This window comes from Toxoplasma gondii, chromosome VIIb, assembly GCF_000006565.2.
Source record: "Toxoplasma gondii ME49 chromosome VIIb, whole genome shotgun sequence".
Taxonomy (NCBI): domain Eukaryota; phylum Apicomplexa; class Conoidasida; order Eucoccidiorida; family Sarcocystidae; genus Toxoplasma; species Toxoplasma gondii.
The window spans coordinates 206,894-231,106 of record NC_031475.1 but is presented as its reverse complement, the minus strand read 5'-3'; the positions used below and the strand labels follow the sequence as shown (position 1 = coordinate 231,106).

The 24,213-nt window shown below is 49.3% G+C and overlaps 5 protein-coding genes across 5 annotated transcripts; 3 read left to right on the top strand and 2 right to left on the bottom strand.

Moving 5' to 3' along the window:
- The first annotated feature begins 1,468 nt into the window (after positions 1 to 1,468).
- On the top strand, positions 1,469 to 6,761 carry TGME49_264030 (aminotransferase, putative). Its single transcript, XM_002365452.1, has 8 exons — positions 1,469 to 2,065; positions 2,240 to 2,392; positions 2,971 to 3,280; positions 3,724 to 3,866; positions 4,120 to 4,266; positions 4,409 to 4,507; positions 4,936 to 5,317; positions 5,844 to 6,761. Exons 1-8 carry the CDS (start codon positions 1,616 to 1,618, stop codon positions 6,068 to 6,070), a joined length of 1,911 nt encoding a protein of 636 aa, XP_002365493.1. The 5' UTR covers positions 1,469 to 1,615; the 3' UTR covers positions 6,071 to 6,761.
- A 969-nt stretch (positions 6,762 to 7,730) lies between these two features.
- TGME49_264040 (hypothetical protein) lies at positions 7,731 to 9,405 on the top strand. The gene has a single exon (XM_002365453.1). It carries the CDS (start codon positions 8,405 to 8,407, stop codon positions 9,065 to 9,067), a length of 663 nt encoding a protein of 220 aa, XP_002365494.1. The 5' UTR covers positions 7,731 to 8,404; the 3' UTR covers positions 9,068 to 9,405.
- A 1,006-nt stretch (positions 9,406 to 10,411) lies between these two features.
- On the bottom strand, positions 10,412 to 14,934 carry TGME49_264050 (ubiquitin-conjugating enzyme subfamily protein). The gene is made up of 5 exons (XM_002365454.1): positions 14,070 to 14,934; positions 12,849 to 12,913; positions 12,093 to 12,259; positions 11,630 to 11,769; positions 10,412 to 10,948 (listed from the first exon to the last, which is right to left on the bottom strand). Exons 1-5 carry the CDS (start codon positions 14,327 to 14,329, stop codon positions 10,672 to 10,674), a joined length of 909 nt encoding a protein of 302 aa, XP_002365495.1. The 5' UTR covers positions 14,330 to 14,934; the 3' UTR covers positions 10,412 to 10,671.
- A 637-nt stretch (positions 14,935 to 15,571) lies between these two features.
- On the top strand, positions 15,572 to 18,388 carry TGME49_264060 (PCI domain-containing protein; the record flags this gene model as incomplete). The annotated part of the gene is made up of 10 exons (XM_018781350.1): positions 15,572 to 15,817; positions 15,997 to 16,511; positions 16,607 to 16,700; positions 16,828 to 16,889; positions 16,986 to 17,063; positions 17,184 to 17,253; positions 17,679 to 17,770; positions 17,871 to 17,982; positions 18,100 to 18,144; positions 18,266 to 18,388. The coding sequence occupies 10 exons, from the start codon at positions 15,572 to 15,574 to the stop codon at positions 18,347 to 18,349; spliced, it is 1,398 nt and encodes a 465-aa protein (XP_018637185.1). The 3' UTR covers positions 18,350 to 18,388.
- Positions 18,182 to 24,076, bottom strand: TGME49_264070 (F5/8 type C domain-containing protein; the record flags this gene model as incomplete). Its single annotated transcript, XM_018781351.1, has 22 exons — positions 18,182 to 18,589; positions 18,648 to 18,924; positions 18,979 to 19,287; positions 19,347 to 19,464; positions 19,522 to 19,618; positions 19,674 to 19,914; positions 19,974 to 20,227; positions 20,284 to 20,647; positions 20,709 to 20,844; positions 20,897 to 21,068; positions 21,131 to 21,466; positions 21,528 to 21,594; positions 21,650 to 21,752; positions 21,815 to 21,905; positions 21,967 to 22,043; positions 22,101 to 22,333; positions 22,389 to 23,024; positions 23,083 to 23,176; positions 23,232 to 23,552; positions 23,618 to 23,708; positions 23,769 to 23,852; positions 23,912 to 24,076. 22 exons carry the CDS (start codon positions 24,074 to 24,076, stop codon positions 18,434 to 18,436), a joined length of 4,422 nt encoding a protein of 1,473 aa, XP_018637186.1. The 3' UTR covers positions 18,182 to 18,433.
- Between the last annotated feature and the right edge of the window lie 137 nt (positions 24,077 to 24,213).

Sequence of the window (24,213 nt, the reverse complement as noted above, 5' to 3'; positions counted from 1 at the left end):
CGTTTTGCCTCGCGAAGCCACTTTGTTTGCCGACGGTTGAGCTGCAGAGAAGAGACGAGGCAGCTGTTTTGAGAAACAACGCTCGAAACACACAAATGCAGTCTCGGAAAACTCTGAAATGCGAGCTACGGTACGAGGCTCCGAATGTGATGAAGCCAGAAGCTTGATTCTGAAACTCGCATGAGAGCTATGTCATGGAAAATAGGTAGCCGGCGTGTCACTTCTTCGGTTGTCGTCGAGATACTTCATATCCTACGCCGCATCACGCCCTCTTTCCCCTGCAAACAAAGTATGACAAATTTTGGAAGGGATTGTCCGCACTTTCCCCCGACGAACATTCGCGCCCTGAATTACGCGCTGTCCTGCTCCAGTTTCCGCCGGGAAGTGAGGTGTATGGTTCAGAAAAACAGAGCGTCCATCCACAGAAAGGAACCGTCCCTTCATCACGTACGCAGTGAAAAGAGCACTTCATCCGCCAAAAGGGCCACCACTTTTCTTGTTGGGTCTCGCGAAAAAGTTTACGATTGCGAATTCAGAAGATCGAATCTCTGCCTTCTGAGTATGATGTGCATGCGAAGAATCCCCACTCTGCTGGTCCTCGGCAGCCTACGCTGGGCAACGGAACGCGCACTCTACCTCTGACTCCCTCCGTGCTGTAGCTTGCGGCTAACAGGAAGGTGGCCAGTTTGAAAAAAGAATGGAAATGCCAGAAGGAACCCCAGTGTGAAGTAAGCGGTTTTAAACCAGTTGGGGATGCAGAATATTGACGCAAAGGGGAAAATGGTCCATATCTTTCAGTACACGTAGACCGGTAGTGCAACTCGAGGAAAAGAGTGTTATAACTCCAGAGTTAATGACGAATGTCACGCCTAATGGACATGGCTACATACATACACATTTCCTCTCTTTTTTTAGTATTCAAACATGTGTGTACAGCCTACTTCTATAAATGTTTACCTAAGCAACACATCTGTCCACTTACGCGACTACAATACAACATTGCAGACTCGATATTGGGTTTAGATGGTCCAGCACACCTCGTGCAGGGATTTTAAAAGTAACAGAAGATATGTTTTCCCCAAAGAGACAAGCGAATACTTCTTTCTCTTGGCTTGTAATGCATCCCGTACGAATGGGTATCAGGCCGGGAAGGATACTTGCGGCCTTTGGTGGGCAGATGACATCGACTACCGTGCCTCGCGAGTTCATCAACCCACGTTGCAGAGCGTGTCAAGACAAAGCGAGGCACTGTTCGTGAGAGAGAAAGCAGCACTTACGATTGTATTGTAAAGGAGTGTTTCCAGTGTATAACCAAAGAAAAGAGCATCACGAGTTCCTGCAGAAAGGAGCGGGTCACCGCTATGCTCAACCTCACCCGAACTTCCCAGGTAGCAGGGTGCCAGCCAGGGGCTGTCGCGTCTCACGCGCGTTTATCGTCACGAGACGAATACGCGAAATGTTGGCTGCAGGCACATCTGCTCTCGGCATCGCGCTGTATACTCTGTCTCCGACATATAAATGTCTAGAACCGTTTTTTTGACCCTTTGGCGTCCGTGTTTGTATCCCTTCGCAGTTGGTTTTCCAGAGCTGGTGTCCCCGGTGTTCCTTTTGACTCATGCAGTTCTTTCACCTTTTTGACAGTCTAAATTCACCATTTGTTTGCGCGTACCGGAAACGATTTTTCATTGGCGTTTTTGGCCGTTCCCAGTTTGTGTCTACGAAACAGCATTTTAGCATGATGCCTAAGTTTGTCCGTGGCAGGGCGGCGCCGATGCCAGAGACGCTTGAGGGAGTTAACAGTTCTTGTCCTGCGAAGACTTCGAACGGGTCACTTCCACAATCAGTAGCACCAGCACCAAGTAACCCCGTAAATGCGGAGAACCCACCGCCCCAGTCTGCGATCGCCACCATGGAGACACACTGTCGCGAGAATGGCAGTGGAACCTTGTTGCATCGGCACCGCAGTCACTTGGCAGACGATGTTGACATGGAAAATCGACATCGTCTAAGTCGCCAGCCAACGTTATCGATGTGTTCTCTGCCAGAACGTGTTGTGGAATGCAAGGTGCGTTGCAGCTTCACTGGGACGGCTGGTCACCTCTGTTTTAGACTGACGCATTTTCGGTTTTGTTGTTATCAGGTATACATAACTGGACTTAGGCATGTTCGCATATTGACACAGGTTATTTTACAGTCCGCTTCAGCTGCCGTGCTTTTGTTCCTCTTTTCTTACCTGCAGTATGCGGTGCGCGGCGTGACCGTGCGCCGTGCTCTGGAGCTGCAAGAGCAATTAACAAAATCCCCGAATTGTCTTAACTTCAAAAAGTTGATATTTGCCAATATTGGGGATCCGCAAGCTCTCGGACAACGACCCATTTCGTTTTATAGGCAGGTGAGCGCCAAATGGAAGCCGCGGTAACCGATGCGTTGCATCGCACGAGCTGGATACAGTAAGGAGTGGTGAGAAAGCAGAGGTCCACGTTTTCTCAATGAAGGATGAATCGGTTGATAGCAGAACTTACAAGCACCTGAGCTTTGCGTGTCAGAACACTTCCGGAAGAGATAGGTTGTCGTCTACTTCCTGTTGCTCCTGAAACCCAGAGATCATCGCAGCCTCTGTATGCTCAAGAGGTTGGACGCCAGCCTAGAACAGAACACCGTCACCGGCGATGGTTCTGGTCGAAGAAGAGTTCTACATTGCACCGTCCTCATGTGTGCACCTCGCAGGTGTCGCCGTTAAGGGGAAGTTGGCGTGTTAGAGTGTGTGCTTGACTTTTCTGGAGCATTGTTTTGGCAGAACCCGTAAGATGTCATCATTCGTCTCCTCACGACTTTACATATGCGAAAACAGTTATTGTCATGCTGTTTGAGTTACAGGAGTCAGGTCACGTGAATGGTGAACAGATGTACTTTGAAAAGACAAGCTTAATGAGAAATACAACGGTGTTTGCCATGTTCATTTTTCTCCAGGTCATGGCCTGCGTTATGTATCCGCCTCTGGTGGGTCTTCCTCTCGGTTGTAATCGCGTAGAACTCGCTGATATTGAGCCGAAGAACGGACAGAATACTTCGTTTGAAGAAAATAACAGTTCATCAGAGGAGCACACGCTCTTTGCTTTGGATATTGTGGCGAAGAGCCGGCGTTATTTGCAGGCAATGGGGTCAGTGGGCGCATACACTCACTCTCAAGGCCATCCTTTGTTTCGCAAAGATATTGCGGCATGGCTGACGGACAGGGATGGTGTTGCGACTGATCCTGATACCATATTCCTAACAGATGGTAAGCAGTGGAGGCAAGGGGGCTATGCGACCTCATCCCGGTTGGCAGATGCTACTTTCCGCGGGTGCAGTCTGCGCGTACATGACTCTATTTCAATCATCCGTTCTCTATACCAAGACGCATGTGGGTCGGTTTTTTTCTACGCAGAACGGATTTTCGGCGGTAGAGTATGTTGGATGTGGAGGTATAATGTTCCTGCAGTCTTGAATTGGGATATTTTCGAGAGTTGCACGTCGTCGAGCGCCACCCTTCTTTCGCGGCTTGGAAGTAGATAAATCTGTTATGCGTCTTGTCCACTAACTACTCCCGGTTGTTTCTTGGCTATGTTTAGCCGCATGGCAAAAAAATACATCTTCGAGGAGTTCTCTGAAGTTCTTTTTCTAACCGAAGCGACTGCTACCAACTTGTAACATGTGCGTATGTGGTCGTGGGAATCTCATCAGGGGCGTCTTCCGGTATTCGACTCGTGCTGGAGCTCCTTCTTCGTGAGCGAAGTGACGGTCTGCTGATTCCCGTACCGCAATATCCTCTCTACGCGGGTCTCATCGTTCGCCTTGGTGGACGTGTTGTCCCATACTATCTAGAAGTAAGCGAATCGACATCCGAAATAAAAACGTGTTGGTGACTATGCTTTGCGTAGTGAGGCTATTTATTTGAGATATCTATGGCACTGGAGAGTATGTTGTGGCATTGGTACGATGGATGAGCTTTGTCGTTTTATGTGTTTGATGACTGCAAGCGATTTTTGATGCTCTCTCTGATATCTCGGGTACCCTCTTAGTGGCAAGCATGTACAACACTCGACAGAACAAATCAGGAAACCCTGGTATTTTTTTCAGGAGGAGACAGGATGGTCATTCTCACTCTCTGCGGTGCGAGAAGCCATGCAAGACGCAAAAAGGAAAGGCATTTGCGTCAGGGGTATCGTCGTCATCAATCCAGGCAATCCCACTGGCACAGTTCTGACTGAAAAAGAAATTCGCGAGGTAAGGCAGTATCTATTCACGGGACGCTGCAGCCTTTTCAGACGGTTGATCTGCTCTCGGTTGCGGAAGTGGCCTTGAGTGCACGACTGTTGGTTTTCTTAGCGTGGGTGTTATGTTCGTGCAACCATTTGGCTCTCTGCAGATTATCAACTTCTGCGACACAGAACGCTTAGTCCTCTTGGCGGATGAGGTGTATCAAGATAATGTTTATGGCAACGTGCCATTCATTTCTGCCAGAAAGGTAGGGAGCCGGCTTTGTTGATAGTTCACAAGACATTGAAGAGGAAGTCATGTCTAATGTCCTGCTTTTGTATTGAAAATTGCTTTTATCTGTTGTCTCGAGCGAGCCTGTCTTGTGTGTGCGTGTGCGTACAAGCGTCCTCACACAATGTGCCATGTGTGTATGCAAATATATATATATATATATATATGCTAAATCTTTCTGAAATGTCGTTCTTTCGGCGAAAGCCGAGGAGTTTCCACAATACTCCACCGGGTATTCCACGCATTATGTGTGGCAAGCGATGTGGGTGCCCCCTGATTCGGGACTCACGGTGAGGAATTTGTTTTGCATTGACAACACCACAACGTCGGGCGTGCCCAGCTGGATATTGTTCATAGAGTCCACAGCGGCTTGTGACTTACGTGCCATCTTTATCGTGTTACTAGGTGCTGCACCAGATGGACGCGAATGTATCGCTTTTTAGTTTCCACAGCAGCAGCAAAGGACTCGTTGGAGAGTGTGGACTTCGAGGAGGCTTACTGCACGTGGACACGATTACCGAGGATGTCCGCCTGCAGATGTATAAGCTGGTCAGCATGTTCATGTGTGGAAACACCCTGGGTCAGTTGGCAATTACTTGTGTTTGCACGCCTCCGAAACCAGGAGACGCTTCTTACGAACGTTTTCAGCGGGAGCGCCTGGCTATCTACGACTCGATGAAATCCAAGGCTCATCTGGTGTATGATCAGCTAAACCAAATTGAAGGCGTCTCCTGCCAGCCAATCGCGGGAGCTGTATTTGGGTTCCCACAGATCCGCATTCCGCCAGGTAGGTGGCGGAGGGCGACTCCAACACTGAATTTTGCTGGTGGAGGAAGAAGGGCATTCTACCGTGAAAGTGCTCACACGGACTGAGTTGGCAGAAAATTTATCTTGCAAATGCGCACAGATCCAGCGTAGGTCGCGTACTGCGTTTTTGCTTTCTACTCTTGTATGTTACGCTCGCGGCTTTGCTCGTCGCGGTTCTCACAAGGTTGGAATTTGTTTTAGGCGCTGTTCGTCAATATGCAACCCGACCGAAGATAGGAATATCGGCAGGCACCACCCGCGAAACATGTAGACACTGGTCACGGGACTGGATTGCACTGTTTAAGATTCAATTTAGAGGTTGTACTGCTGACTCTGCCGCGTATCTGTCCATTGCTAGTGTGAAGTCCGGCTTCTTCGTGCTCGTTTGTATGTCGTTCTCGAGACGTAAATAAGCGTACCAGGACACCTGCCTGGTCGTTCATGGATGCTTGACTGCCGGGATTTATCGTTTTTCTTCACCGCATTATTTGTGCTCTTCTGCACAGGCGCCCTCAGGGAAGCTAAGAAAAAGGGTGTAGAGGCAGATCTCCTGTTTTGTTTGGAGCTCTTGGAGGCCACAGGCATCGTAACCGTGCCTGGTAGTGGATTTGGGCAGAAACATGGCACGTACCACATCAGAATTTGCATTTTACCCCCGAAGCATGTGCTTGTTGACATGTTGGAAAAGCTTAAAGAGTTCTATGCAATGTTCGTAAAGAAGTATTCCGAATAAATGGAAGCTCGAAAAAGACGAACGAACTTTCATGCGGGGATAGATCTCGTTGAGTGAACTTCTCTAGAATACCCTTACCTTTTGGCGTATAAAGTAGTGACGTGATCTTTCAAGCAAACGTGACGTTTTGGCGCATCACCGCAGTGACTCTTTTTTCTACAATTTTGGTAATGCCTATTTTGACATTTTGCTTCTAAAGCACGTGAAATCATGTCCGTGCTTCTCTTGGGGATACAAACGCATCGTTTGCAGGCTGTTATTGTGCACAGGCGGGACCGGCTCCGTATACGGAAGCGAACACAGTGATTGTTGTCATGAAGCAGTCGCTATACGCAGAGTGCAAGGCTCAATTCGTGACGCCTGCCTCCATATTTTTACATCGGAAATTATGTCGCTTGAGACGGTCTCAGTCGCGTACAATGACTTGCCACACTGTTAAATTGTACCATAAAATCTACAAGTTCTGTGTGACAAGGCGCCATTCGGTTTTCCTTTCACTATGTGCGCAGTTTTTACCTGAATCGTCAACTGGGTTGTAATTTTGTGGGTTAGGGGTTGTTTGCAGTCATCATTTGACCGCGCGGCTGGGTGTTCTTGGCAAATAAGAAACTGCAGGTGTATGCAGAACTATCTGATATCGCCAAGGTTAAACAGCGGTCCTTTTTCTCTTGCGATAAATATATGAGGCTTCCCAGCACCTCATGCTGTGCTGCCATTATCAGGGGACGATTACAACATCTTCTGCTTGTGACAACCTAGTTCTGCATCATGTGAACACCAAAGACAGCAGCTCTGTTATTTGTGGAACTGTATCCGTAGAATGCAGTTGCCCATCAAATGGATCAAGTGCACTGTGGTAGACGCAGGGCGTAAAAAGTCCCACTGTTTCAGTGTGGTATTCGCTCGCAGCGTTTAGTGACAGTCGGTGATCATACACTACCAGCGTAGCCAGTACTGACATAAAGCAACCATCATGGCTGAACCTGCCTTTCTCGTGTCTCGTGGTTCACACTGCAAGCTGCCGTATGCGGAGCGCAACTGCTGAGCGGTAGCACTGTGGAACACCTAGCCGCTACGCCGGTTCTGGTTCTCTTCAACCGGTTATAAATTTGTACTTCACTGCGGTCGACATTGAGGCGCTCCCGATGTCCCCGTGTCAGCGTGAGACTTGCGGTTTATGGTGGTATTGTGCCTTACGGTTCTCTTCGCTGAACTGGGTGAATCGATGGTAGAGTGTTCGGTGGCACCTTCGGCATGTGCAAAGGCATGTTCACTTGTTCATCGTGACAAGGGGCCACTACCACAGCTGGAGACAGCTGTATTCCCTTGTATGCGAAGTGTGTGGGGGCACACGTGACATTCCTTCACAGCAGAGAAAAAAACTGCCCTGCTCTTGACGCTTCCTTGGTGACACGGAGCGGTGTCGCCGCTCGATCAATCCCCGCATCAGCGGGTGCCATAGTCGCTTTGGGCCACGGGGACGTGATCTGCTGCATTCGGTCACACAAAAACACGCTGGCAACCCTTTACGAAAATTCATGTAGGCAAAACGGCACTCTTTTCCCAGCCACACTAGTCCCTCACCAGAACCTACGCTACACACAGTTCACGATCACCGGTCGTCAAAGGCTACAGTTTCGATTCCATCGTGACCTCGCTGGTACCGGAAACTCCAATCTTGGGGGGCTTAGCACGTTGGACATGAAATTGTGCTTGGAAGCGTTCAGGAAGATCCCTCTTCTCTTTACTGCCCTTTTCCAACGCAGTCTTCTGGGCTATAATGCGTGCGTGACAATGGATACATGACCTGGGCGGCACGAGGGACACGAGCGAGAAATACCTGCGGAGTCAGCGTGTCCTATCGCGAGTGCAATCGAGAGGACAACAAAGTGAGGCATTTATGCAGTCTGCCCGTACCACCAAAACTGCCAATGCAACTCCACAAGGGCATCTCCACGTAGCTCTAGTGGTGAACTCTCTACAGCACGAGTGGATGTTGCTCATATCGGCGCGAAGAGCGCATGCACTTGTCCTTTTAGAAAGCAAGAGCTTGTCAGCAGGTCGAAGAATTTTGAGTTTTCGGCATCCGCGTTTCTGCAGAAGCATAACTAACACTTCTTGCCACGGCGATTATGCCCGTAGCAAAACTGTTCCCAAAGCTGAATTTTTGTTCCATCCTTTTCGCCTGCACCGCCGTTGCCGCCCGAGCGGTCACTAGCGGCCTGGCATAAAATTCGGGGACTGATTTCTCCAAGTCACGTGTAAACAGGGGAGTTGGCGTGACTTCCCACATTTCATCCCTTTCGTTTTGTGAATTCCAACATCCACCTAAAGATGTTGCGGACATCTTTACTACTCCGCTTCGCCGGAGCGCCGATCGTCAGCTCTACGCGGGGAGCGTTGCTGTCTGTGTCACGCCCTTCTCGAGGACCGACGACTCCATTTTCATCAACTCCAGCACCTTATTCTGCCATTTCTCGTGCGTCGACAGTTTCCTCTTCGCAAACAGGAACGGCTGGAAGCGAGTCGATCTCAGACAAGATCTATCGCTGGTTAGACATCACCGGATTCCTCACACGGTGGAACAACAGGAAGGAGTGGCTACTGGACTTGCCGCCGTTTAGCCGACAGGGCACTCCACTGGTCACCGAATTTGAAAGGAAACAGGAGATGTTCGTCAGCTTGAACGCATTCGTAATCTCAATTTTCGCGTTGTACCTCGGTGTGAAAGGGATGAGCCATCTGAGCTACAAGGGCCCGACACCGTCGTACGAAGGGTTCCCCGGGGTGGATGGCCGGAAAAAGGATTTCACGATGATGAGTCGTCTGTGGTTCATTGAACCCAAAGAACGTTGCAAGGAGTGCAGATGGCTTGATCTGGAGTGCAAGAAGGAGTGCTTTGCGAGCTTGAAGGCAGAAGGCCATACCCTGAAAGTCAACGGAGGAAATCCCCTCTCTGTTCCTAGAGGCAAACTGGAGCCACCTCACTTTCACTGAAGACAACTCAAACAATGACTGTTTGTGTTGCGTGCTATGGTATGCGATCCTTGTGTCTGGCTTGTGTGTGACTTCGTGTTGTTACCACTGACTTCCTGTGGTTTATGCACGAATCATATGTCGGAGGGTGAATCCTTTTTCCTTGCAGACACACGCGAGTTGCGAAGAAACACGGCTGTGCGTATCAACTTTCAGAAGAAGTGCACTTATCTCTTCGAAGGAACGCCCTGCCGTGAAAAGACTGGTCCCTGGGCGTCCAGGAAAGATCTGTGCAAAACTCACAAAAGAACTGTGATTGCGCCAAGACACGAGGTTGCCTTTGAATCGACTTAGACGTTTGGTTGCCTTTCCAGGTACAGAACCGCCGATTTATATATTCACCTCTGTTTTCTATGAAATGAAGCCATGAGGATGCTGTAAGATTTCTCCGTTAACTGGAGACCGCACGCCTCAGTGGGTAATTGATCCAGTTAAAAAAAACACAAGCGCGTCAAGGGCTCGCCAGTTAGCTTAGCGCTTAGCTCCTGTCCTCAAGCGAAGAAGGAGCGCCTCCGTTTTAGCTGCTTTGGTAGAGCCACCGCAAGCATTCGTACAACGTAGTCCTATCCGCGCCACCTTGCTTATTAGCCAACTTTGGCTTATGCTAAATGATGACGCGGAGAACCGTGCATCGTCGTAGGATGTATCGGGAAGACCTACGCAATGCCGGTTCACACGCAGCAATCACCTATTGCAGCTCGAGTGTATTTCAACAACTAGGCAGAGATAATGGAAAAACTTTCTGCCAGCTTTCCACAAAGTTTTTTATGCCCGGGACGTTTGTGTCTGGGTGCTGCAAGGAACGGTCGCACTCCCGGTGCTATTTCCAGAAACGATCGGTTACTTTAGTGCATGTTCTGACAGAATGATCATACAGAAGTTTCGTGCCAGTAGTTAAACGCATTTGGCTACAGAAAAGACTACCAGTAGAACCCGCAAAGCTGCCAGTTCACCTATGGCCACCAGCAAGCTACAATACACGGTCGCACTTCGAAGCGTCCATACACGTCAGACCCCACCACGTTTTGGCAGCTTTATGAGCATGCTGTCCTTTGAAAAGGGGCTACTGCGGTTGGATACGTAACAGACACTTGAATGGGTCGCCAGTTCACGACTGTCAGTAGTAGCGCCTCGACAGGACGGCACTGTTTTTCTAGAGACAACAAAGATTAAATACGCTGAAAGCGTGCCTTCTGCTTGAAAGACGAGCATCCGGGGTGCGGAACCAATAAATCATGCTCCGAGAGATTTTATATTCTATAAGACCAAGCTCCTGCAGAGAGGCAGCTTTGAATTCGTTCACTGAAACCTGCAGAGTTTTTTAGAGACAGTTCTGATACGGCTACCATGCCGTAAGCCAAATGGAATAACACCAGAGTCGCAGAATGGTGGCTAGGATGCCACATAACACAGAAAGGCTCAACTGAAAAAAATCTCGTTGCTCCGGCTGCTGCGGAGATGAACTGGTATGTACGCATCCGTAAATATGTACAAGTCGGCATCTACTGTAGAGAATCACATGAAAACGTACCGAGAGACCTGCTTCGGATAATTATTCGCTGAGCTCATTCGGCGTTGAAGAGGTTGGCGCCAGTACTGCCTCCCGACCCAAACTCTGAATTTGACCACTCCCCAAGAAACCAGTTAATGAAAATTTCTTTGGGGTCAACGCAGGTGATGTCGTGGGAAAGGACGCTCAGAGCCTGAATGATAGGCTTCTTCTCACGGTGAAACTCAGAAAAATTGAACACAAAGTTTTCCTCCTTGTCATACACTTTGGCTTGAGACTCTTCGACGCACGCCTTGACCTTCTCGAGGAAGTTCTTCTTGTCTTCTCGAAATCTGGCAGACCCAAGACACAGCGGGGCAGATCTATCTCAAGTACGACCACTCCGGAGGGCTCAAAAGAAAACATATCCTATAGCAGAAAGAAGCAAGGAGGATGCACGGCGACAGAAAATTCTTCCAACGCATCAAAAGCCCAAACGAACACAATGGGTGAGCTAAACTGTCACATCAGACGGCCAAGCTTGCGTTTATGTGACGACTCCGATGAGTGAACGTGACGAGTTCCGTTTGTTTGTCCACGACCAGGGAAACAACAGAAAACCGATGAAGAAACCTCGTAGCTCCACTGCGTTCACAAACCTGACGAACAAGGAAAATCCCTTGGAGCTACCTGCTACAAGAAGCGGAGAGGTATACCGTGTAAGCACGCATCCGGTAATATGTTGGATGCCTGTGCCTAACTAACTAACTGACGGCTTCTGTGATGTCTCTTGTGAGGAGCACACTGTGCGAATTAGTTGTGAGCAAACGTCCCCTCGTTTACTGGTGCAGCCAGTGTACGTGCTTCACCCAATAAAACAAAGAAGTCTTCCATCTCATTCTGTGTGCGTCGTGAAGCACGCACATGCATGCCACTGAAACACACACTGGAAAGCCACACCCCGAAAACAGAGGAACCGATCGAGAAAACGGCCGAGCATGTCTGCATGAAAAGACAGGACACGAAAATCCTACGTTTTTCCTGCTTCCGGGTTTAGCCAAGCGTCCTCCGCGTCCGTTCCTTTGAGAAACTCTCGCTTGTAGAAGATGCTTTTCAGATACAACAGAAGCATGGGCAAGTAGTCTTTGTCGGGGCGCCAGGTCGCAAACTGAGGCTGAAGGAATCAGAGTACGAGGGCAAGAGAAGAAGACAGCCCGGTGCAGTACGAAGATAAAGGGCTGTCAGGAACACAGTGCTGTCAACGGGATGTTAGCGAAAAGGACACCGTGACGATCACACAGAGAAACTATTCTTCAAACATAAAACAGAGAGACTGGAGACACTGTGGTTACTGAACCCGCCGAAAGTGATGCGATGTTAAATACTGGACACGGCTGAGAATACAGCGCATTACCTTTGATGGTGACCCATGTTCTAACGGACCCGCATTCTCTTTGAAACATTTTACCAGAAAAAACCGCCGTTGCCCCCGCTTACCTTCATGTTAAGGGTTTTGGTTTCAGGATCAACCAGCGGATGAAAGACTCGAGAGACGAACTCGACACCTGGGGGATCGGCAGGGTATGACGGGGGAACCTTGATTCTGAATTTGAAGATTCCGCCCTGATAGATGCCATGGCGTAGCAGAATCACTCCGTCCCATACTGAACACAGATAGAGACAGAGAGGCGAACTGCTCAACTCTTATCGTGGCCTTTTCGAAGCTCCTCCGTAAGTGGCCTCACTGACTGTGTTCACGTACACAGAACGGTGCCTGCTTCCGCCGGCGTCTCACAACGGAGAGTGTCCGCCATCCGCTGCTCAAACTCGCACTTATCTAACCGTTCACAAGATTCACACACGGATGGAAACGCCTCACCGTGCGCATGCCTCTCGTTGACAAAAACAATGTGTGCAGACCCGCACTCGGTGCATTTCACCGTTCATCAGAGGCAGCGAATTACGAATGTCTGCAGCACAGTGCTGGAGACGCACTCATCATTTGATTCTCATTCTAATTATCCAAAGAGCCATTTGAATTTGGAACACTTCTACGCTTGGTGCCTGTCCCACACTCTGAAGACGCAAGACTTGCAGAGCGTCTATATAGCGGAAACCCTCCTGGTGAACAAGTACCAGAAAAAGCTCGGGAATCCAGCACACAGTGAACATGAGAGATCTAGCTCGAGGTACACACGCGCATCGCTCAGGGTCTCGACGTTCAGAGACTGATAATCAACCAACAGAACTCACCTCGAAGATTGTCCCATGACGGAATGCAGTACACGCCCTCGGGTGAGTTCTGAGATGTTTGGGAGCTGAAAAGCACGCGCCACACAAACCCCGTGGTTATCAGACGTGTTGCGACTCACAGAAAAAAGTGCGTTGTTTTCTGAAAAGCGAGAATAGACACGTTGAGACCTAATTCCTCTCACAGTACTGAACGGATAATATCACTCTCAAAAGCGTGAAATATCACCAAACAAGCTGCGTCCGAGGTCTCTCCGTACCGGGGCCAGCGAGTTGCTTGCATTTGCTATACTACGTAACATTACGAATATCACAGAAATCTACTGATATGGTACTGGAATGGTGTTTGAGACGAAACCCCGGCATCACTCGAGTTGCCCCATTCCATTCATCGACACTGGAACACAGGACTGGACTCGTGACGGCAGTCGATTCGTCGTCGTCTTTTTGCGTAATTTGTGCGCGCGTGTCGTCGTTCCTTTCGCTGATCCTCAGCAGGTATGTGCTGTGATGCTAAACAGCCCTCGTTTCGTTTTCTCGAGGCGCCTATGGATGTGGCGGCCCCCGGCGCGTGCAGTCGTTCGAATACAACAAACAAGGTTGCTACGATTAAAATGAGAAACGATTCGGGAAAACAAGCCATCCATTAAACTCTGCTACATTTTTGTTCGTTCCTCACTGGTGAAGAAGCTTCGTTGCGCCTCCAAACACAACCGAAGAACACGCATGAGAAACCCTACAATGACACCCATTCCAAAAGCCTGATGAGTTCACGGTAACAATTGTCTGCTTCTTTTTACCCCACCAAAATTGCGTTTTTAGCCGTTTCCAGGATACTGGTATAGTGCCTGGTTTCCGGCCCCGCCGCGAACAAAAGCACGCGCCAACGGGCATAGAAATTCAAAATGGAGGTGACGCTAAGTTTCACATTCTGGCAAGTATATAACTACAATGCTGTACGAACCAAGAGTAACAAATCCCAGGATAGCAGAGACGACAACATGTGCAGCAAGAGGTCTCACTGTCTGCGTGTTTCTCTTTGCTGGAGCCCATTCACATTTTCACATTCCATCGATGGCACGCACAGAGCAGGTGAGTCCGAAAATTTTCCTCCATTTCCTCTGTTTTTTCTTGCTTATGCAAGTGCGTGCCTTTAACAAGATTCATGTGAAACACACAAATGGCGGTGTGACGTATAAAGTGTGGAGTAGAGGGACGACTTACTATTCGATCAACAGGGAGTAGAGTTCCAGATTCTTTTCAATGATATCCCGGTCAGTTGTGACAGTCTCGCCGTCTTCGTCAACACCAGCTAGGATGCGAAACGGTATGGGAATTACAGTTCTCTGCAAGCGACGGACATCGATTTGTCCGGTCGATGGATGAGCAGCCATGCTTTCGCTGACGAAGAGTCGACTCTTGCCGATGTCCTCAATTTTCACCGCTGACGGCATCGAAGTCACGGAGCTCTCAGCTGTAGCCATCGTGACCAACCAGTTTTCTTGGAAGACGAAAGGGCGAAAGCGGTTGCCTTCGGCGGACGGGCAAGACCCTGCCTTTCCTGTGGCGTCTCCCCTTTTCTGGCGTGAAGAATATATTTAGGCGAAGAAGAGAACTAAAAAACGTCGTGCCTGTCCCGCATGGCACGACAGTCTCCAAAACCCAGTAGTGAGAGGACGTTGAATACACAGGATGAGCGGCTTTTCCTTGCAACAATCAAATCCGCTAGGATACTAGTGACTCGCTACTCCGACAGCATTCAGCAGAAGCCGTTTGCGGCAGCGTTAAAAAAACTTCGTACCTAAGCTACACGCGCCAGATGTACATCTAACAACTTACAGGCACATGCCTTTCCTCTGTTGAAGAGTACGCGTGACAGACAGCTAGAAAAGAGCGTATACAGTGGGTTAGGTGAGACAAACAATTTTACAAACGATGAGCGCGGCTGCCTGACGAGAACAAGCTAGACGATGTTTGCACGACGAGGATCTAACGAGTTACTAACGAGTTACACATATTCCTGGTAGTGTCATCGAAGGAATGGAGCGACGAGAAAGTTCAGTTCGAGAATAGAGGCTCATTCGATGCAGTTTCCTTCCTTGTTGAGGATCCATACTAGCTTTTCATGGCTCACTCTCGCGAAAAACGACACGGCAGCGCGTTGCGTTTCATGCGCAACATCGGATTGCTCGCAACGCATGCAGCCGTTCAGGCAGAGGCCTAGCGGAACGGACGAAGGGCAGGCAAGAAGTCCGCGCTCTTGAAACATGGGGAGAAACACTCTTTTGCTTATCGAATGGAAATCCGTCAGAGGATTTGCTTCACTCCTCGTCGTTCTCTGTCTCGTTTCCTTCTCAAAGCTTGTGTTCCAGAAACAGGGGACGGGCATGCAAGCTGACGCTGGAAAACGAAGCGTCTGTAATTCAACTACCGACAACGTCTCAGTCCTCTAGATGTGTTTTAATACAACAAAGACTATCCAGAACCGTGGAATTGACACCAGGAAACTCTCCGGAAACAAGAAGAGTTGAGTTTTCTTGGCTCCACCACTTCCACTTACCAACTTTTTCTCTGAGAACCACGTGCTGACGCCTGTGCACAGGGCGGGCAAGCAGAGACCCTCGGAGTCCGTAGAATCTGAGACTCTGTTCAACAATCCTGGCGAATCGAAGACTCGTCAGGAGCTTATCTAGTGGAAATGGAACCTGACTGAATAAGAAACAGTCATGCTGGCTGATGGACTTCCCTCGAGAGGGCGCCGCGGGGGGCGGAGAGGTGGGCAGGGCGGTGGCCCTAGGTTGGTGGCGGCACCCTGGGTTTCTTCAGGAGGAGGCGAACGTAACGGTTCCACTGCTGAGTGGATCAGTGATATGGTTACTGCCATAGTGCAGAATAATGGAGAGCTGTTCTCCGACCTGATTCGTGAACGAGAAAGACTGATACCAGACCACGAGATACGGAGCATGCCAGAAGTAAGGAGCCAGCGGAACCGCACAGCAGCTGTACGCATATATGTTTGCATGAATATATCTGTGAACTCTATGCGGCAACGTTTGTGCCTGTTCTTACTCCAGCATGACGACAGCTGGCAACATCACCTTGCGGGTGCCAAAAACATGACTAAGCTGTTCCTGTGATGTGATGGACTCAGACGGTCATGAGTGCAATTCCTCACAACAAGCTGCGGGAGGCAGGTCTTTTGAAAGGAGATTCACTGTACAAAAAACTACTTCAGGAGTTCCTGCGTCTACGTCAACTTCAAGCGCGCCATCCAGTTCGATGGAGTGAGGTCGTCAAGCAGTGCATCGCGTTGCTTGACATTTATATCGACGTGTATGTGGATCCCAATTTAGAATCCTGCGGTTGGCTTGTCCCGGGTCTCGCAGCCCTGTGCAGTATCATGAATAAAGCCGCGTATGCGGCTGACAACTCGCAAGATGAAACTGCTGATTTTATGGACGACGAGGACGTTCCAGAAGATGAAGAAACACAGAACAAGTACACCAAGGAGGTTCTCAATGCTATTCGACCGAAATTGGGAAAGGTCAGGGGTGATGAAGAACGACATGGCGCGTACATAGTTCTTCTCGGTCAGTCCATCAAGCGGTGCCTGCAGCTCGGCAACATGCAGATGGCCGCTGGCTTTCTGAAGCTATGTGATTCCAAGTAAGAGGTCGCACGCTGCATCTGCTTTTTTTGCGTATGTGTTATGGTTACTTCGACTTTCGTTGACATTTGGTACGTTCTTGTGCTGCCCGTAGGCAAATCAATTTTTCTCGTGTTCCCCGTGGCCCAATCGTTAACTTTCGCTACTACCTTGGCAAGTTGTACATGCAGCAGGAGCAGTTTGAACAGGTAAATCTCTCTCATACATGATGGGGTCTTACCCATTACTACCCTAAGCGTGACTGGTACAATTTCTCGTAGGTAGAAAGCTTCATCCTTTATGAGTTGATGCGTCTGTCTCTCCTGTGCTATCCAGGCCGAAGCGGAGCTAGTATGGGCGTTCACGCATTGCCCGGAGGCGAATATCAATGTACGAAGGTAAGTCACTTGCACCACTGGCGACCCCAGAGCGTGCGACATTTGCTAACCTTTCCAGCTATCTGTATTACATTCTGTTCTCTTATTTCACTGCAGGAATATTTTGGAATGTCTAATCCCTGTGCGTCTGCGCATGGGAAAAGTACCTCCCTTGGAGTTACTGAGAAAGTACAGGTAACGAGGTCACGGCTCCATTTAAGTGGGTTCACTAACGCAAAAGAGACCAACGAGGATTCTCCGATGCTCAGTCTGAATGCTGTTTCTATCACCGTATATTCTGCGTTCCCCCGTCAGGATGGAGCACTATGTTCAGATAATATCCTCTATGAAGACAGGCAATGTCTCAAGTTTCGACAAAACCATGGTACGCTTGCCTTGCAATCTGGCCTAAACAAGAGTTGAGCATACAGTGCTCGACGATGCAACAGTCATGTGCCTCATACGCGAGTTTGCATCGATAACACGACATACGAAGACATGTACAGTTGTAGGAGACCCCGATAAATGACTCTGTGTGACAAAAGCAGGCGTTCGCAACTCGGCTGATGGTCCAGGCAGATATGGCCGCAGCGAATATTCTGATGGAACCTGTTTCAGTCAATTTTTACAAGTACCAGCTGTTAACCAACCACCAGAAGAGCTGCTGCGAGTGTTATACGCACATAGTTCATCCGAGCAAATGGTACATCGGTGGAAACTCATCCTAAGCCACCAGCAAAAGTGAGTTCGTTACTTGCGTTCTTCTATTATGACGCTTCTCATCTGACTTTGATACTGTGTTCTTCGCAGGAGATCCACGAACGAATTCTGATAAATCATGGAACAATTCTCTGCGTTGAGAGAATCAAATTCATCGTTTACAGGACGCTAATGAAGCACGTGTAAGCAACAATAGACCTTTAGATACCAGCTTATCTCCAAAGCACAATGAGGTGAAATCATTTCAAGTGAATGCCTGTCGTATTGTTGCTCTGTTTGCAGCAAGGAATGGTGGTTAAAGAGTGGACTCGCATCGAAGCCTAACATAGTGCCCATTTCAGCTTTTTCAACGGCGCTGAAATGGCAAAGCGACAGCCTCTTCGATGATGATGAAGTAAGCGAGTCGACATTTTCAAGAGAGGACACTGGAAATTGCACCATATACCGCCGTGAATCTTCAAGTCATTGTTTTGCTTCACTGGACGACATGTTTCTTCGGTGTATGTTGCAGATGGCCTGTATCAGCGCGAATCTGATTCGAATGGGATATATCAAGGTAAGTCGCGTATCTGTTGCCCTCATCCCGAGGCTGGTAAAACGCGTTTGTAGGTTTTATAACTGTAATGTGTGGGTCGCTACATCTCCGGATTACTTTCGTCTTTTTTCCTTAACTACAGGGTTACATCTCTTGGGAGCACATGGTGATCGTTTTCAGCAACCAAAATCCATTCCCAAGCCTGAGAACTATGCGGCCGAGTTAGAATACGGTGAATTCGCTCGCTTAGTCAAAAGGGTGTGGGTGCGAGAACTCGATAATACAGGTCAAGATTTCAAAACGCAGATTTTCAGCTAAACGAACGGTTACACTGAAACTTGCATTCCTCAGTTTCTGCTGCATTCAAACCGTTGACGAGTGCCTTGGGAACACCTTTGACGTCTTCTGCTCCTTCACTTGTCGTACAGCAGAAGTGACACGCCTCCAGTGCGCAGGTGGGGTCCTCCTTAAAAGCCGTCATTTGTGGTTCTGATCCTTTATCTCCTGTATACTGTCATTCTTACCGTCGTGCAATGACTGAATGCATCACCGTTAACGTCTGTGCATTGTTTTAGTTTGCCTATAAAGTTGGTTTGAAGACGTTCGGCTGTCTTCTCATTCTTAAGACATTCGACTAGGCAGATGTCCTTTTCACCGTCACCGACTAAAGCGGTGTGGTATTGACAACACTGGTCGCAGAACTTGCTGATGCACTCGATCTGCGCTCCTGACTTCTTTGGGGCCATTGCCTCGCATGCATCTCGGCGTTGCAACAAGTGGACAGATTCCGGACACACTCCCCTGGACATCCAGTCGACGTTTCCAATACACATACACACTGAACTGTTCACTTACCATGATTTTTTGTTTCTGGATTCGGCCACGTTTGTTGCCTCTTCAATGGTTTCGGGAGGCGACAGAGAAAGCCGATCAAAAGCGTGGTGGTCGCAGTGTGCGCTCAAGAGCCCAACTTGGCCATGATCGCCTTCATCCGGAAGCTTCGCCTTTAAGGCCTCTTGGTGACCATTACCAGCACTCAAAAGTACCACGACGTCAGGTCCATGGAATTGAAGCTCCACCCTATTCCATTGTCCAGTATGAGGCGTGATGGCCTTGCTTGCTAGTGTTTTCTTGACGCCGTTCTCCGTCCGCGACAAGTTAATTCTGATGTGGGAAGGCATTGGTTTCACGGAGCTGAAGATGTCCAACAAAAGGTTACGTACTGAGAGCCCGTCACTTGTACACTGTGGTAACGATCTGGGGAGTGAAAGCGGAAAATAGCCCCAACAGTGCCATCGGGGCATGCGTGATAGAAGTCGAACGAGTAGTTTCCGTCTTTGCCTGGTGTACAACGGTGCGTCTCCGCATCAATCAGTCACACTAGTTCAGTGCATTTACATATTTTCGGCGACTTTAAAACAACCATCGAAGGGGAGGAATCCTCAACCACCAGCCCCTGAGGCTGGAGAACTCTCCGTCTGCCTGCCACATGAGCCTGCTCGTCATACCGCGTACTACACCAAATACATGTGACATTTGTAGTGCCTTGCCTTATACTGCCAAAGAGGCTTCGTATCACCGCCGTCAAGTACCGGAACCTCGTAAAGGGCTTCCGGACGCTCAAGGTACATTTCTATGAAGCGGGCACACCGCGGAGGAAGAGGAGGGGCTTCCCTAGAAATATGGGAGCAGGTCTTTGCCTTGATGCGGACGTTGTCGAAGAACAAGCCACCATCCATTCCAGAGGAATACAGGCCAATGGAGCCGGAGAGGAAACGCTCGTCCAGGACACTGGGACAGTCAACCATATTCAAACAGAACTTTGATTCTGCATGTGCATAGCCTCTTACTAGAAAATATTCTGCAGGCTGCCGTTGGCATCGCCGAAACACACCTTAATATATCCGTGTGTTGTTTCGATCCTAACGCGGTACCACGTTCCACCTTCATATCCTCCATCATCTCGTTGTGCAATGATGACTGCATCCCCACTGTCGATGCGTATCAGCCGTTTGTAGCCTCGCTCCCTATTGGCTTCGAACAGAAACATGTTATTCGGATCTCTCATACGGAAAGACACCCCGATGCTTCCAGAGCCGACAGCCTGATGAGAACGGGGGGTCCCTAAACGCAGCGGCGAAATGCTCAACATCTGCTTACGTAGAGGTCGGCTTGGGCAATGAAGTCGAAGAATCGATGACCCTTCAGCATTGCGAATGTACCATCTCCATCGTGAGACCCGATGATTGCTGACGTTTGAACTATCATGTTCCTGTGACCCGCCACTGTATCTTCGGAGTATCCCCAGCTGCTTGGTCCATTTTTAACCCGAAGAGTGTCGTAGACGGCAAATGTTTGGGAAAATGGCATTGTTTCGTAGTTTAGTTCGAATGATGAAAAACCAGCTTCCTCGAGTCTCTGTTCCTCCGCCCTTTCCAGCTCGACGTAAAGCTCCTCCAGGCCGTTGAAGTAGCGACCCGCTTCCGCCAAGATCTTGGTCATAAGATCTTCGCCGGCGAGGTACCTATCACGCACATTGGTTCAAAGTCCGTCGACAAAAGTTCTGGTGACAATCAACTGATTACAGCTCTTCAGTTCGAGCAGCTTGCTTCCTTTGTAGCACCTCAGCAGACTTCAGGTACTTTTTTATTTCGCGGACAGCTTCCGCTGCTTGACTTTGGGCTGCGAAGACCGTTGCAGGGTCCACGCCATGAATCGCATCTGGAACAAACAGTAAAGGAAAGAAGACGCATGTGAGACTATGTTTACCCACCCATCTGTTGCAGCATCTGTCTAATGACGAGAGCAACGGAAGGATCCAGCATGACATTTTCCTGCTTCTCGTTGGGCGTTTCGGAAGCCTCAGCTGTTGATTCTAAGTTAGAGGACGAGGTCAGCTCGAGAAAAGACGAGGCTGGAGCAGCGAATTCTTCGATCGGGCAATCCTGAACCACAACGAAATATATGAAAACATGGAGTCGAGTTTGGACACGGTGCAGCCTCTGACCTTGGCGACCGGTCCAACGCGGATGCTTCGGAAAGCGACACCCCGAGAACGGCTGGGAAGCTCTCCCCGAAGGGCCTCTCCCATCACAAGATCTACCAACTCCACGTTATTCGGCGTATTCAACGCAGCTGATTTAATTCCGTTCCTAGTTGATCCCTCGTAGGACTCCCTTGGTGACTCTAGGGAAATGTTCACAACACCTCCCGACTTGATTACACCAGCATGAATCGCAGCACGACACACCGAACTTGAGTCCGAGTACACACCTCCGCTGCCGTAGACAGGGAGGGTTGAATGTTCCTCGCAACCTGGCGGACACTCAACTACCACATTAGTCTGGACAGTGTTCATTTCTGATCACGGCTCTGGAGCATCCCAAGAAAAATTCGCTGCTTACGTTTATGATTCCCCTGAATGCTTCATGTTCTTCCGCGGTAGCATCACACGGGATATCGACATGAGGCCTGAGTCGTTCGACAGTAATCTTTCGACCACTTGTAGAAGTGGTTTCCACCTCACAGGACATCCTCGCCCTCCATCGCGTTTGTCGAACACACAACGGCGGCGATATCGGAAAGATCCATGTCAAAATACGACGTATTTTTCCCGGCTAGTCCAACACCTGTATGAGTATTTGTGTGGTTGTTTGTGGCACTCTGTCACACGGGGAGCGTTTTGAATTACCTGCAGCAGGGGTCATGCGCCCGAGCTCGGTGCTCAACGAAGACTGGGACATCAGCAGAGCCGTGAGGTCTGTGCTACCCGAATACAAGTCCTGAAGACAACTGTGTGCAGCAGAGACGAGTTGTAAGCGGCTCCACGTTTTATGTGCCTACTCTGAAACTGCCCGTACAGTGGCCATTCAGGCATCCGTAATCATATGCTAGAGGAATGACACCGGAGTCACCATATCCTGTGATTTCCGCCGTTTGCCGTAACATGTATTGGTTTACACCGACCAATCACTTACCTATGAGTTCAGTTGCATCTTTGATTGCTTGGAGGTGATCAGCAGACCGTAAAACAAGTGGCTCTAACCCCACCTCAGCACAGCGCAGACGGAGACTTGCCAGGGAATTAACCTTGTCATTAATGCTTCCTCCTGGCTTTGCTCCTGGTGTTCCATGCCAGAAGTACATTGAAGTGGCTGTCTTCATGTCACAGTATACTCGAAGAGGCTCCGGTGCACAGCGTGGTAAGACCCTGGATAGCAATAAATCAGTGTACGCGTTCGTCCGATGATGACGCTTTTACGAACCAGTAGAAGCCGGATGCCGCCGATGGGTCTTGGCTCTTCACAGCATAGCAATCTTCAGCAGGATAGCTTGCAGAATCGCCTAAACCGAATGTAGGGACATTTCGGGTGTGAATCCGCATTGAAATATTACCGGGACTCAACTCCATGTGAATCGGCTGATTGGACGTCTGCATCTCCGTGAATTGGTCGTGCTGCCCCACTATTGAAGCGGACTCAGCTGCTGATTTGACAATCCGTCCCTCGTACTCCTGCTTTTCGGACAGGCAGGCCTTTGCATGGGGAAGAACATTACGCAGTTCGTTTGTCTTCTTGTCCAAGGCCTCAGTCCTATCAAGGACATCATCATCAATAGACGAAATCTTGTCAGCGAATGCTGGATCAAATGTGGATGTTGACTCGACGAAATACTTGTCCCTAGCATCGTTCGAGTTTGCTGCCTCTCTGCAATCACCAACGACTGTCTGAAGTCGGTTCGCGAGAACTTCGACGTCCCTGATTCCGTAGAAATATTTGTCGCCAACTTTTCCATTCTTGGAATGGGGCTGTAGAAGAGCTATTCTAAGGAACTGAGCCTCGCTGCCTGCGAACACTTCTAATGTGGAATTTGATGGGTTAGCCATGTTGCTTGCCAGCTCGCTGAACGAGGGGCATTCAGACGCGTTGGGCATGAGACAGACAAAGAGTTTGGCGTTACCTGAACGCGGTTCCGTCGAGGCTGCCGTCAATTCGATAGGCTTGAGCAGGGTACTCCCAGTCGATGCGAACACCAGAAACTCGTGCAGGCTTGCCTGATCCCTGAGAGTATGACAGCTAGAGGGCTATGATACTCTGCAAACGGTGTACCTAAGTTGACGCTGAAGTCCACTGGATGAGGATTTGCATCGCCAAATGCCTCGGAAGCCCAATATGTTGTTGGGTCGCCGTCGACAGCGTTCATGGGCATATGTTTGGAATCAGCAACACTGGAGCATGTTGCTGCCGCGTTGAAGGACTTCGCAATGTCTCCTACACCAGCTTGGTTGCCATGGATATCCTTTTGAGTCAAACAGAAGTAGCCAGATTTCTGCAGGCGGAATTGCGAGTTGGGTTCCACAGTCCAACTGGATCGTCCATCAGCCTCCTCCAACGCAAGCAAGCAGTCAACTAGCACTACGCTGCCTCCGTCTATACAGAAAGAGATGTTCCTCTGAACCAGAAGTTTTGTGTATAAGTGTCGCAGCGTATGTTACCCGCAGTGTTGCCGTCCTGAAGTGTCAGGCATTTGGGAGGCTTGCTCCTTGCGGCGATGAACTGCTGATTCGCATTTGTCCTCCACAGTTCCTGAGGACGCCAAAAATCAGACATATCCCTCGGAGTACGATGAGCAACTCAGATACTTACTCGTCCGTCGCCAGCAGCAAACGCACTTGCACAGCTGTCGAGGGTGACTGCCGCTCCATCTTGATTGTACAGACCGCCCTCGACCTGAGTTCAGGACTGATATGAGACCTTTTTCGGTTCGGAATACTGATGTCCTACACTACCTGCAGGCACATTTCGCCGTCTTCATTTGTGATACCCGAAACTAACATTGCCAGAGGTTCCCCAGCGCTGAGTGGAACCACTTCGTTGATGCCGAAAAAGTCGTGGATTGCCTTGCGCATGGAAATCGTCACTATCTTTGCAGTGTGAGGGTGGTCGAACAACATCTCCTCGTTGAAAGCAACTTCAGAAGTGTAATACTCATATTTGCTTTCGATTTACTTTTGATCATATGCGAATCTGTGCTGACCGTCGGTACTCGGCGTCCGCTTGTAGGGCATTGCTACGGACCAGTTTACTCCGT